Below are 12,050 nucleotides of genomic sequence, written 5' to 3'. Positions count from 1 at the left end.
TTACAAGAAATATCCAATAAAAGTCATTAAAGGCACGTATTTGTGCGAGTGCCCCGTGCGTGAGCGAATTAGCATAAAGTTATCGTTATAATGTGGACGCTAATATAGTTAACGTTATAGTTATCGTTATAATGTGAACGGCCTTTAACACCTCTTCCCTGCCTTTAATACTTTTAATAAATTAATTTCATAATGTGATAGACATTACTGCAGATCCTTCTGTCAGACAGCAGGGGGCACTCTCTCATTACCACATTCGTAAATAGTAATCCATTCATTTGCTGTGTAAATACATTTCTTTATTAATTATTAAGTAAAGAACAGTGAAATGCAGGAAAAATAAATGAGATGAAAAAAACTAAGAAGCAGTACTTTTATCGAAATAAAAGAAAGTTGGGATTTTAAGTATTATGAGGAAGGTCAAGAAAATATAAGAGTCATGTGTCTCATATAATCAATAAAAAAATATTGAACCGAAATGTATAACAGCGGTGTTTATAAACAACTGCATTCACAGTGAATATTTATTACATCCAGTTTAAAATAAAGTTGTATTAATTTTGGCACACATTACAATGATAGCAGGCAGAACTGAGCTCTGTCAGGGCATTGGCACGCTGTAAATATCACTTCTGTCATTGGTGGCTGGTTTGGTAACTGTGGCGTACAGCTGACTCAAATCAACCTAGAAAAAATAAATTACACTTAAAATAAAGTTAGAAAAAAACAGACATTATATTCACTCTCCTATCATTATTTGTGAGTTCAGTTTATCTGTAACCCGCTCGTTTTCTCACCTCAGTTTGTTCTGATTGTTCATCTCCGATTCCTGTATTACACAACACATAAAATATTTTTTATTATAATATTGAGCATATAATGGGGAGACCCTAAAGGTGAAAACACAGCTTAAGTATTTTTTTGTGATTTGCTTTTTTCTATATTAAATCATCCTGCATAATGTAAAGAACATTTAGTGAAAATCAGTATCAGAAATGCTATTTATACTGTACATAGATGTTAAGCAGTAAGGTTTGCATCTGTGTCTCTAAATAATCCAGGTTTGCATGCTTCAATGATGCATATTTATTTACAAATATAAGATGAGTACAGTTTTATCATAAACTGAAAAAAATCTCTGGTTGCACGTGATTGAATGAAGTTTTCTTAAAATAATTTTCTTAAAAAAAATGGATCTACATAATTTAATAATGCACACCAGTTCAACATGATTGAATCAAATTTTCTTAGAATAAAATTTATTTTAATTCATGTTAATTTTATTTTAAGAAAACCTAATTTAATCATGTGCAGGTTTTTTCAGTGTAACTAACTTGGAACATAATGTGATATAATAATTTTACTCTACCTGAGAGTTCATCGGTGGATGGTAAAACATCGATAGAGGAGTAATACACTGCTTCATTATCTTTACACTGAATAACAAAGAATCAAATAATGTAAAATATTACAATTAAAGAGTAAAAGTTATGTTTATCCATGCAATACTTACAGATCCTGAACCGACCATTGGTGTGGAATCTCCTCCTGTTAATACAGACCAAGATTACATCTAATACTCCCCTTACTTGAATTTTACTTTAGTTCTTGAAAATATTTTTAGGGGTCAAAACTCACCGCGTTTTATACTGTCCGATTCAAACCAAATTCTGTCGAACAAATATTTCCTAGGTCATCGTCATCACTTGGTTTCCAATTATAAATTGTATAATGAATGTAAACAAAATCTAATCAAAAACATCCTCACCTCTTTGCCACAGGCCTTTCTGTGACAAAAGCAAATGTTAAAATGTAACTCTAAGTTAACTCTCAAAAATTATTATAGTGTTTATTTTGTAACAGTATCTGTGGTGACGTGTGTACAGCATCTTACTTTTACATCTGTACATACAGATGACCATGAGTCCAACCAGAACAAGACCTCCACCGGCTGAAGCCACCATAACAGAGAACAACATTTCTGTGAGAGACACAAATATTCAACATTAACATTAATAACATTATTTACAAAATGCAAAAGTCTTGCTAAAATTATGAGTATGAAATGTGTTAAAATGGATTTTCAAATTACAGTATACTTTATACGACATAGCTTATAGCCTGTGAGAAGACATACTTGTATTGAAGTACTTGTTGGTTTCAGTGACTTCTGAAATCAGGGGCGAAGTAACTTAGTTAGTAAATCTACTGTTATAAATAAATATAAAAATTAGTTTTGTAATTTTACAAGTTGGTGAAGGACATCTGAAGACTCACTATATGCAGGATCCATTAAAACATGTCTGTTACGAGTTTTAAGGCTGGATGTGTCTGAAAATAATAAAACAAATATATTTAAGGAGACTTAGTTAAAGCTGAACGTTCAACTACAGTAAAAATCTATGAAATTATAATCATGAGAGAAGCACTTAATCACTAGTAAAAGACAGGAATTATTATCTGCTTTATCAATGATTGTGTATTTGAGACTGAAATCACTTTGTGTTGCCACTTGAAAATAAAATACAAATATGTAGAGAAGGGTAATTTCAAGGCAACTCACATGTTGTAATGTCCATAGTGAATGGAGTTAACACGGTGGGCAAAGCTGCTGAAATAATATTTTGTAAAATGGCAATGAATTACAATGATGGGTTTAGATGAAAGAATGAATGTTGCCATCTTTAAAGGAAAACACCACCGATTTGTTTTTATGCCAACTTAGATGAATTAATACATACCAACTTTTTTTCAATGCGTGCACTTTTAATCTTTGTACAGCACCTTGTGAATGTGTTAGCATTTAGCCTAGCCCCATTCATTCCTATGGCTCCAAACAAAAGTTTTATTGTGTGCCACCATACTTTCTCGTGTAACTCATGTAACAATCTTTAAATAGGGAAAACATGGAAGTGTTTGGTGGCTTCTAAATTCATCCCTGTTTGGATCCATTGGAATGAATGGGGCTAGGCTAAATGCTAACACATTCACGATGCGCTGTACAAAGATAAAGTGCACGCATTTATGTATTAATTCATCTAAGTCGCATAAAAACATAGTAAAATATTGAAAAACAGTGGTGTTTTCCTTTAAGTCTTACATTTTTTTATTTTAGATCATGCCGTTTTACCTTGAGAGGTTTGGCTGGGAAATATTATGGTTGATCTGTTTTCAGTGATTGGTGACACAGATGGTGTGACAGCCGAACCTGTTGAGAAACCAAAAACATTATGCTTCAAACAAACAAATCAATCCTAAGCATTTTCCTCATTCTCATTTTTTTTCTGACTGCTGCTTTGCCATTTTAAGATTTTATATATACTGATATATACTTTTCATATTTATTTAGTTCAACTGCCAAAACTGTTTAAAAAACATCTGCTATGACCAGTCCTTTAATATGAATCACATATAAAAATGAATACACTGAAACTTGTATTTAAAAACCTGGAGATGTGGCATGAAACCTGTAGATTTGAATAGATATTGAATGAACAGCTTACCTCTGACCCTTACTGAGACTTTATCAGAATGAGGTGATGTTATGTGTTTTCGTAATTCAAAGACAGTATAGTAACATACTATGTTCACATGTGAACTCTCATGATCTCTAGACCATGCGATCAGGTCAGAGATGGTGATGGAGATATTACATGCACTTGGCTTAGTGAAATTCTCTTGTCCTGATGGGTAAAACATGCATTCAGATACTCTTCTTCTCTTAAACCCCTCACAGACAAAATGCATCTCTCCATCAGTAACAGATGCTGGAGATACTGTAAGCTTGGCCTGAGGCAAACCTGTAGCAAAATTATACAAATAAAATTAGCAATTTGATCATTACAAAGAAATATTTTTCTGTTATTAATGATACAGATGTTTACTTTTACATTCAGGCATTTAGTAGACACTTAAAAATTTATAATCTATTTCATAAAAGACACTTTGACAATGCTTTCTTATTTTCAACCCAGCGTTAGGTCAAAAAGGGAGGAGCCTACACTGTAAAAACTGTTACTTAGATCTAACTCAATAAAATTAAGGCAACATTTTCCAAATAATTTTTGTAAGTTTATTGAACGAACTGATATTTTGAGTAAGGACAACTTAATAATATGGATTAATGTTGTTTTCAATGAATGTGAAAATATTAAGCATTTTAAGAAAAAGCAAATAAATTAAGTACAATCAATGTAAAAAATATCAGCATGTTATACACAGACTTAATTAAAATAGGTAACATTTACATGAATAAATACTAGTTAATGTCTTCTGATTTATTAATTAATTGTATTATTATTATATTATTTATGGTTTGTTGTTGTTTATTCTGTGAGATAACGTTTATTCAATCAACGCACCCACTCAGTTTCGTTTGGGCAGCTTTAAAGCGCAATATACTTCAGTATGCATAAGCACCAGTCTTCTGAACAATGGTAACTACAAAACTCAAAAGAAGAAACAGAAACTCTTCCAAATCTTGAAAATAAATGAACATTAAATACTAACAAGTCTTTCTTTTTATTTAAAATCACATAAAATAAAGTTTAAATTCAAATTATACTCTCCAAATGCAGTCCCATGCAAAGCATGCTGGGAATTACGAGTCCACTAGTTATGTTTAATAATAAAAATCATTAGGTTCAAAACAAAATTATTAAGTTAATTACCTTTTTACAAATTTAAGTGGATTTTACATGATAAAATTAAGTTGAATTTACTCAATGAAGTGTTCATTTAGAATAACTCAAATTATTATGTTATTTTACTAATTTTATTTTTGTTAAATCTACTAAGGCACAGAAACACGTTTTACAATGTTATGCCGGGATGTTTCTGGGTCTTTATTACACCGTTTAATACCATACACAGTCATGGCTAAAAGTATTGAAATTGAAAGTAACATAAATTTTGTGTTTTGCTAAATTGATTGTTTAAGCTGTCTTGGTGTTCATTTATGATTATTGTGCTGATGCATTTTAAATAATTGCAAAAAGCTTCATTGACTAAACAAATGTCATTTTTACAAATACCCAGGTTTCATTGTTTTTTGGCCTTGGCACAAAATGACCAGCTAGTATCATTTCACTAATCATATCAGCAGGACATCTTAGCCTCAGTGATGTGTAGCGCTGCAAGATTTCATGAGACTTTTTTTCGCTCTTTCAGTCGCATGATACGTTTTTATTATCCACTTAATCATCACAAAACCCACAGCAAAAACACAACTTCGATTATGGCACTCAACATAACGGATATCCGAGCACTAAAATTCATTGCTCTTGCAACAGTAATCAAATTTTTGAGCAAATCACAACACAAAAGTAAATGTACACAAATGTTACCCATCTTCATAATAAAGTGGAATTATGCAATAAGTCTTATTTAAAATCCAATCATAGTATTCAAACTATATATATATATATATATATATATATATATATATATATATATATATATATATATATATATATATATATATATATATATCTTTTAATAACACCCTCATTAATGAGGGCTGAGCTCCCCTAATATAAAAACCTAAAATCGACCCTGGTAAATTAACTTTACTATTTTGTGAGAGGTCAAACAAAATGCTGCCTGGTACACCAACTTTATGTGTCCGTCTGCTTCCTGCCCTTACTGTCCTCTTTTCTTTAAAAAAAAAAAATGGTTCCTCAAGAAGATCTTTTGATATCACCTTTATTTTTAAGTGTTTTACATTAATTTTGTAATGAATTTAAAAAAGATTAACGGAGCATTAAAGCTGATGTGATAAAATCAGTGTTTTAATTTTATTTTCTGTCTTCAACAATTTTAAGGTTGAAACCTCTACTCTTATTGTTTATAACATGTACATTAGTATGAATCAATTAGTAGATTATAAATTGTAGATAGTTGTAGTAAAGGAGTAGTTTTGACTGAGAATAGGCAGAGTAATTGAAGCCCATCCAAAAGCACTGACCTGCAGTTTTAAAGAATTGAAAAAGTTGTGGCACTTACTTTGAGGTTGAACCTCCAGAAACTGCAGACAGATGAAGAGGATGAGTAGCATAATGGCACAACTATACACTATTAAACTTATACAAGCAGGACACAGTGCTTAAAAAAATGATAGAGGAAGTAATAATGAGAATGATGTGAAGGTGGTCTTGCAAAGTAACAAAACCGCAGAGATGCCACAGAAGATAAAACTGTATAAAGCTTAAGCAGAGATAAAACTGCATAGATAAAACTTTAACTTCTTTTAGTTTAACTTGAACTCTTCAAATAAGGTATAATTATATTATACATATCATACTCATATAAATATCTCTTCTTTTTAACTTGTATTAAATTTAATCAGTTCACATTAGCTGTGTTATGACATTTGACATGGATCTTAATCAGCACCCATGTATCACCATCACTAAGTTCAGAATTATTACAGCCCTCCCTGCCTTTAATACTTTCAATATACTCATAAATGTGATAGACATTGCTGCATCCTTGTGTTAGCCAGCAGAGGGCACTCTCTCATAACCACATTCATAAATAGTAATCCATTCATTTGTAATTTGTTTCTTTATTAATTATTATATGAAGAACAGTGAGGGTGAAATGCAGGAAAAATAACAAATGGGCAGTATTTTTATAATGAGACCATCGAAACAAAAGAAAGGTGGTTTACGTAACAGTATTTTGAGGAATAGAGAAAGACAGAGGGAACTAAAACACCAGGGTAAAAATGAGATGAGATCTCAGCATCAGGTGAATATGATCACATGGTCAAGAAAGTCATGAGTCATATGTCTCATATAATGACATTAAGAAAAAAATATTTAAAAGGACATTTTTAAAAATATTATTTTTGCTGAAGATAAATAAACAAATGTATAACAGCAGTGTTTATAAACAACTGCATTCACAGTAAATACTTATTACATCCAGTTTAAAATAAAGTTGTATTAATTTTGGCACACATTACAATGATAGCAGGCAGATCTGAGCTCTGTCATTGGGGCGTTGGCTCGCTGTAAATATTACCGTTGTCATTGATGGCTGGTTGGGTAAGTGTGGAGTACAGGTGATTCAATTCAACCTAGAGAAAATAAATGAAGCTTAAAATAAAGATACCAAATCAAATCAAAATGTATTTATATAGCACAAATTCATAAATCAAGGCAATTCAATGTGCTTTGCAAAGAAAACTTATAAAAACATCACAGTAATAATACAAGATACAAACAAACACAAGAATGATTCAAAGATAATGAAATAGAAAATATAAAGACTCTAAGGCTGACCTGACATCATATTTACTCCCTTATCATTATTTGTGAGTTTTGTAGTTTATTTTACCTCAGTTTGTTTTGATTGTTCCTCTTTGATTCCTGTATTACACATCAAATATTTATTTAATATCAAGCATGTAATGTGGAGACAATACACACAATTACACAACATAATTCATCCATAATGGATGTAACCCTGACTTTGAAAACACAGGTAAAGTCATCTTTTATGATTGACTTTTTTCCACATATAATAGGCTTTATGCCCAGCTGCACTTCTTCCTGAACTTCAGCCAGCTCCTTGTTTCCTGTCTGCCATTATTGGACAAACTGATTAATCCAGGTGTGCCTGACCTTAGTAGTCACAACAACAATAATCAGACACACCTGGATTAATCAGTTTGTCCAATAATGGCAGACAGGAAACAAGGAGCTGGCTGAAGTTCAGGAAGAAGTGCAGCTGGGCATAAAGCCTATTGATGAAGTGAAGGAACATTATGTGGTATAATAATTTTACTCTACCTGAGGGTTCAGCGGTGGATGGTAAAACATCGATATTGGAGTAATACACTGCTCCTTCATCTCCACACTAAAGAACAAAGAATCAAATGATGTAAAATATATTAAAATAAAAGAGTAAAAGTTATGTTTATCCATGCAATACTTACAGATCCTGAACCGACCTTTGGTATGGGAACGCCTCCTGTATAATACAGACCACAATTACACCTAATCCTTCCCTTACTTTTATTTCTTGAAAATATTTTAGGGGTCAAACTCACCGCGTTTTTTAATGGTCGACTCGAACCAAATTCTGTTAAATTTAACAATAATTTGAAAGGTCATCAACATTTCTTTTCCAATCAATGCAAGCAAAATTTATTCAAAAACATCCTCACCTCTCTGCCCTCTGCCTTCCTGTGACAAAAGCAAATGTTAATACTGTTAAAATTATCTTGTTGAGCATTTAGGTAACTCTATGTTCAAGTTAACTATCTACGTGTGTAGAGCATCTTACTTTTACATCTGTACATACAGATGACCATGAGTCCAACCAGAACAAGACCACCACCGGCGGCAGCCACCATAATAGAGAACAACATTTCTGTGAGAGACACAAATATCCAACAAATGTGCATTATTTACAAAATGCAAAAGTCTTGCTAAAATTATGACTATAAATGTGTTGAAATGGATTACAGTAGCATACTTTATACAAGATAGCTTATAGCCTGTGAGGAGACATACTTACTTGTATTGAAGTTCTTGTTGGGTTCAGTGGCTTCTACAATCAGGGGCAAAGTTGTTTAGTTAGTATATCTACAGTTACAAATAAATACATAAAGTGGGTTTAGTAATGTTACAGGTTGATGAAGGATATCTAAAGACTCACTATTTGCAGGATCCGTTATAACATGTCTGTTACGAGTTATAAGGCTGGATGCGTCTGAAAGTAATAAAACAAATATATTCAAGGAGACTTAGTTAAAGCTACCCAATCAATCACAGTAAAATATCTGTAAAATTATAATTAACAAAGGACAGAAGCAATAATTGACTCACTAGTTATTGGATCTGATGTGGTTTCAGCACTGGATGTCACAGCAAAAGCTTAAACCCAGAGAAAACAGGAATTATTATCTGCTTTATCCAGGGGCCCGATGCAAAGTTCGTCAAAACATGTATGTAGCCCGTCATGTGTGTGGTTCCCTATTTCAAAATATGTGTTCTGTGCGTCGAGAGATCCTGTGTGCATCATGTGTTATGTCAAAATAAGTGCATGCTGCAAACGCGTTTCTCATGCGTATTCAGAGTTTACTGTTAAGGGAGTATCTTGCGTGTATTTTGTGAACGTGAGCATCTCTCTATTATAAACGCTGTGCAGCTGGCACTTATTTAAAAAAAACGTGATGGTTAACATGACGCAACAAACACATATTTTGAAAATGCAAGCAACACACATGAAACTCTGAACACTTATTTTGAATTCGTGCCCCACGGATGAGCAGTCACAGGCCACCACTGGCTTTATCATCAATGATTGTGTATTTGAGACTGAAATCACTTTGTGTTATAATGCACTTGTGTTGAAAATAAAATACAAATATGTAGAGGAAGGTCATTTTAAGGCAACTCACATGTTATGTCTGTAGTGAATTGAGTCGACATGGTGGGCAAAGCTTCTGAAATAATATTTTGTAAAATGGCAATAAATTACAATGATGGGTTTAGATGAAAGAATGAATGAAAGTCTTTAAAATGCAGTTTTACCTTGAGAGGTTTGGCTGGAAAACATCATGGTTGAACTGTTTTCAGTGATTGGTGACACAGATGATGTGACAGCCGAACCTGTTGAGAAACCCCCGTCTGCTTCAAAAAAACAAATCAATCCTAAGCAAACTCAGTTTAAACAAAATACACCTCCTTCACTGTCAGAATTTTTTAAAAAAAGGTCCCTAGCTGTAGCTGGGGTGGTACCCTTTCAAAAAGTATACCTTTGCACCTAACGAGTTCATATGAGTACCACAAAGATGCATATTAGTACCAAATGCATACAAATCTGCACCTAATGGACTTTTTAAAGGGTACCAATGCCCAGTGAATGCTTGGGATTGAAAGAATGAATGTTGACATCTTTAAGATTTTAAAATTTATCTTTTAAACGATGCAGTTTTACCTTGAGAGGTTGTGGTGGAAAACATCATGGTTGAACTGTTGTCCAAACCTGTTGAGAAAAAAACCTTATGCTATAAACAAACAAATTAATCAGCAAAACCTCACTGTAAGAACAAATGGCACGTTTCAAAAAGTACACATTTGCACCTACATATTGCGCTTCATATTTGTACCTCAGATAAGGGTACCAAATGGTGCATATTAAAGATACATATTAACAGTGTTGGGAAAGTTAATTTTAAAAGTAATACATTACAATATTAAGTTACTTGCAAAAAAAGTAATGAATTGCGTTACATAGTTACTTTTCATAGAAAGTAATGCTTACATTACTTTTTAGATACTTTTGTGTTATTTTCTTGGCTCTTTCGGGCCTTGTAGGTGTTTTTTATGACTGAAAAGTTCTTCATTCATAAATTGCATATTTCCATCACAAAAATTTTGAGCTCTGGCCTGCCATATCTCAGTTTCTGACTCAAACTGTTCCCACACAGGCGTGTACGCATAGAGGGCATAATGTGACTACGTTTAGTTTAATTCAGTACAAATTTTTTTTTTAATCGAATTAATTAAACTTAAAAAGTAACTTGCATTACTTTTTTAAAAAAGTAATTGAAATATGAATGTGTACATTTATAAAGTAATGCATTACTTTACTCATTACTTCAGAAAAGTAATATTATTACGTAATGCAAGTTACTTGTAATGCGTTATTAGTAAAAAATGCATATACATCTGTACCTACTGTAATATTAGGACATTTTTACAGGGTACTGATGATCTTTTTTCTCATTTTTTTTTCTGACAGTGCTGTTTTAAGATTTCATATATACTCGTATTTAATCACATTTAAGAATGAATACACTGAAACTTGTATTTAAAAAACTGGAGATGTGGCATGAAACCTGTAGATTTGAATAGATATTGAATAAACAGCTTACCTCTGACCCTTACAGATACTTCATCAGAATGAGGTGATATTGTGTGTTTTCCTGATTTAGAGACAGTATAGTAACATACTATGTTCACATGTGAACTCTCATGATCTCCAGACCATGCCAACAGGTCAGAGGCGGTAATGGAGATATTGCATGATGCACTTGGCATACTTAAATTCACCCGTCCTGATGGGTAAAACATGCATTCAGATACTCTTCGTTTCTTAAACCCCTCACAGACAAAACGCATCTCTCCATCAGTAACAGATGCTGGAGATACTGTAAGCTTGGCCTTAGGCAAACCTGTAGTAAAATTATATAAATAAATGAAGTAATTTGATTATTACAAAGACATAAATTGTTAATAATGATACAGATTTACATTTAGGCATTTAGCAGACATAATTAGACACTTAAAATGTATTGTCTGTTATGTGCTTTGTAAAAGTTATTTAAAGCAACATACAGTATATAAATGCGGTTTAAAATATTTTACAGTATTGTAGAAAAAAGTATACGTATGTTCATTAACGATATAGTCAATATAAAGACACACTCTAAAAAAATGCAAGGTTATTTTCAACCCAACGTTGGGTCAAAAAGGAACAAATCCGGGCGTTGGGTTAAATTAAACCCAAAAATTTTTTATATTTGACCCAACAATGGGTTAAAACAACCTGGCATTTTTGGTCGAAACAACCCAGCATATAGTAGATTGTAAAGGGCTTCCATATAAAAGAGATTTTCTGTTTAATTTTACACCTATGATAATAAAACAAATCTCCAAAGTTCCCAATTTTGCTCTAAAGTCACAAAAACATTTCTTAAAAAATATAGACACACACATCAACACACTTAAGATTATGATTGTAAAGTATGAAAGTTAATTTACCTTGTGTCTTAACCTCCAGAAACAGTTGAAAAGCAATCAGGATGAGCAGGGACATTTTTTCTTTCTACTGTGAATAAGCTTTAGGATGTAAGAGGACAATGAACAGCATTCAGAAAGTGTTTGACGGGGAAGTTGGTAATGAAAGCACACCTCAGGTTTGGAAAATATAAACAACTGGGATGTCAGAAAATTAAATTTGTGAAGAAATCCTGTGCGTAAGCAGCTGTCTTGTATGAATCGTAACATGAGATTGTCAAAGACTAAAAATTG

General features: G+C 32.4%; 2 protein-coding genes across 5 annotated transcripts; both read right to left on the bottom strand.

Annotated features, from left to right (window-relative positions):
* Positions 1-286: 286 nt before the first annotated feature.
* On the bottom strand, positions 287-6,111 carry LOC135719394 (uncharacterized). Its single transcript, XM_065242085.1, has 13 exons — positions 6,004-6,111; positions 3,504-3,800; positions 3,131-3,208; positions 2,564-2,611; positions 2,278-2,331; positions 2,138-2,170; positions 1,895-1,981; positions 1,769-1,787; positions 1,639-1,670; positions 1,514-1,548; positions 1,370-1,436; positions 798-829; positions 287-685 (listed from the first exon to the last, which is right to left on the bottom strand). The coding sequence occupies exons 1-13, from the start codon at positions 6,053-6,055 to the stop codon at positions 602-604; spliced, it is 918 nt and encodes a 305-aa protein (XP_065098157.1). The 5' UTR covers positions 6,056-6,111; the 3' UTR covers positions 287-601.
* A 490-nt stretch (positions 6,112-6,601) lies between these two features.
* Positions 6,602-12,050, bottom strand: LOC135719393 (uncharacterized). Of its 4 annotated transcripts, none has more exons than XM_065242080.2 (15): positions 11,781-12,050; positions 10,892-11,191; positions 9,952-9,999; positions 9,546-9,641; positions 9,413-9,457; positions 8,838-8,885; positions 8,668-8,721; positions 8,527-8,559; positions 8,293-8,379; positions 8,174-8,192; positions 8,057-8,088; positions 7,943-7,977; positions 7,797-7,863; positions 7,342-7,373; positions 6,602-7,081 (listed from the first exon to the last, which is right to left on the bottom strand). In XM_065242080.2, the coding sequence occupies exons 1-15, from the start codon at positions 11,833-11,835 to the stop codon at positions 6,995-6,997; spliced, it is 1,038 nt and encodes a 345-aa protein (XP_065098152.1). In that variant the 5' UTR covers positions 11,836-12,050; the 3' UTR covers positions 6,602-6,994. The 4 variants fall into 4 exon arrangements, with proteins under 4 accessions (XP_065098152.1, XP_065098153.1, XP_065098154.1 ...); XM_065242081.2 differs by having other exon boundaries at positions 9,413-9,454; XM_065242082.2 differs by having other exon boundaries at positions 9,546-9,623.

Source organism: Paramisgurnus dabryanus, chromosome 14, assembly GCF_030506205.2.
Source record: "Paramisgurnus dabryanus chromosome 14, PD_genome_1.1, whole genome shotgun sequence".
Taxonomy (NCBI): domain Eukaryota; kingdom Metazoa; phylum Chordata; class Actinopteri; order Cypriniformes; family Cobitidae; genus Paramisgurnus; species Paramisgurnus dabryanus.
The sequence above is the reverse complement of the archived record's forward strand: the minus strand, read 5'-3'. Positions and strand labels throughout refer to the sequence as shown.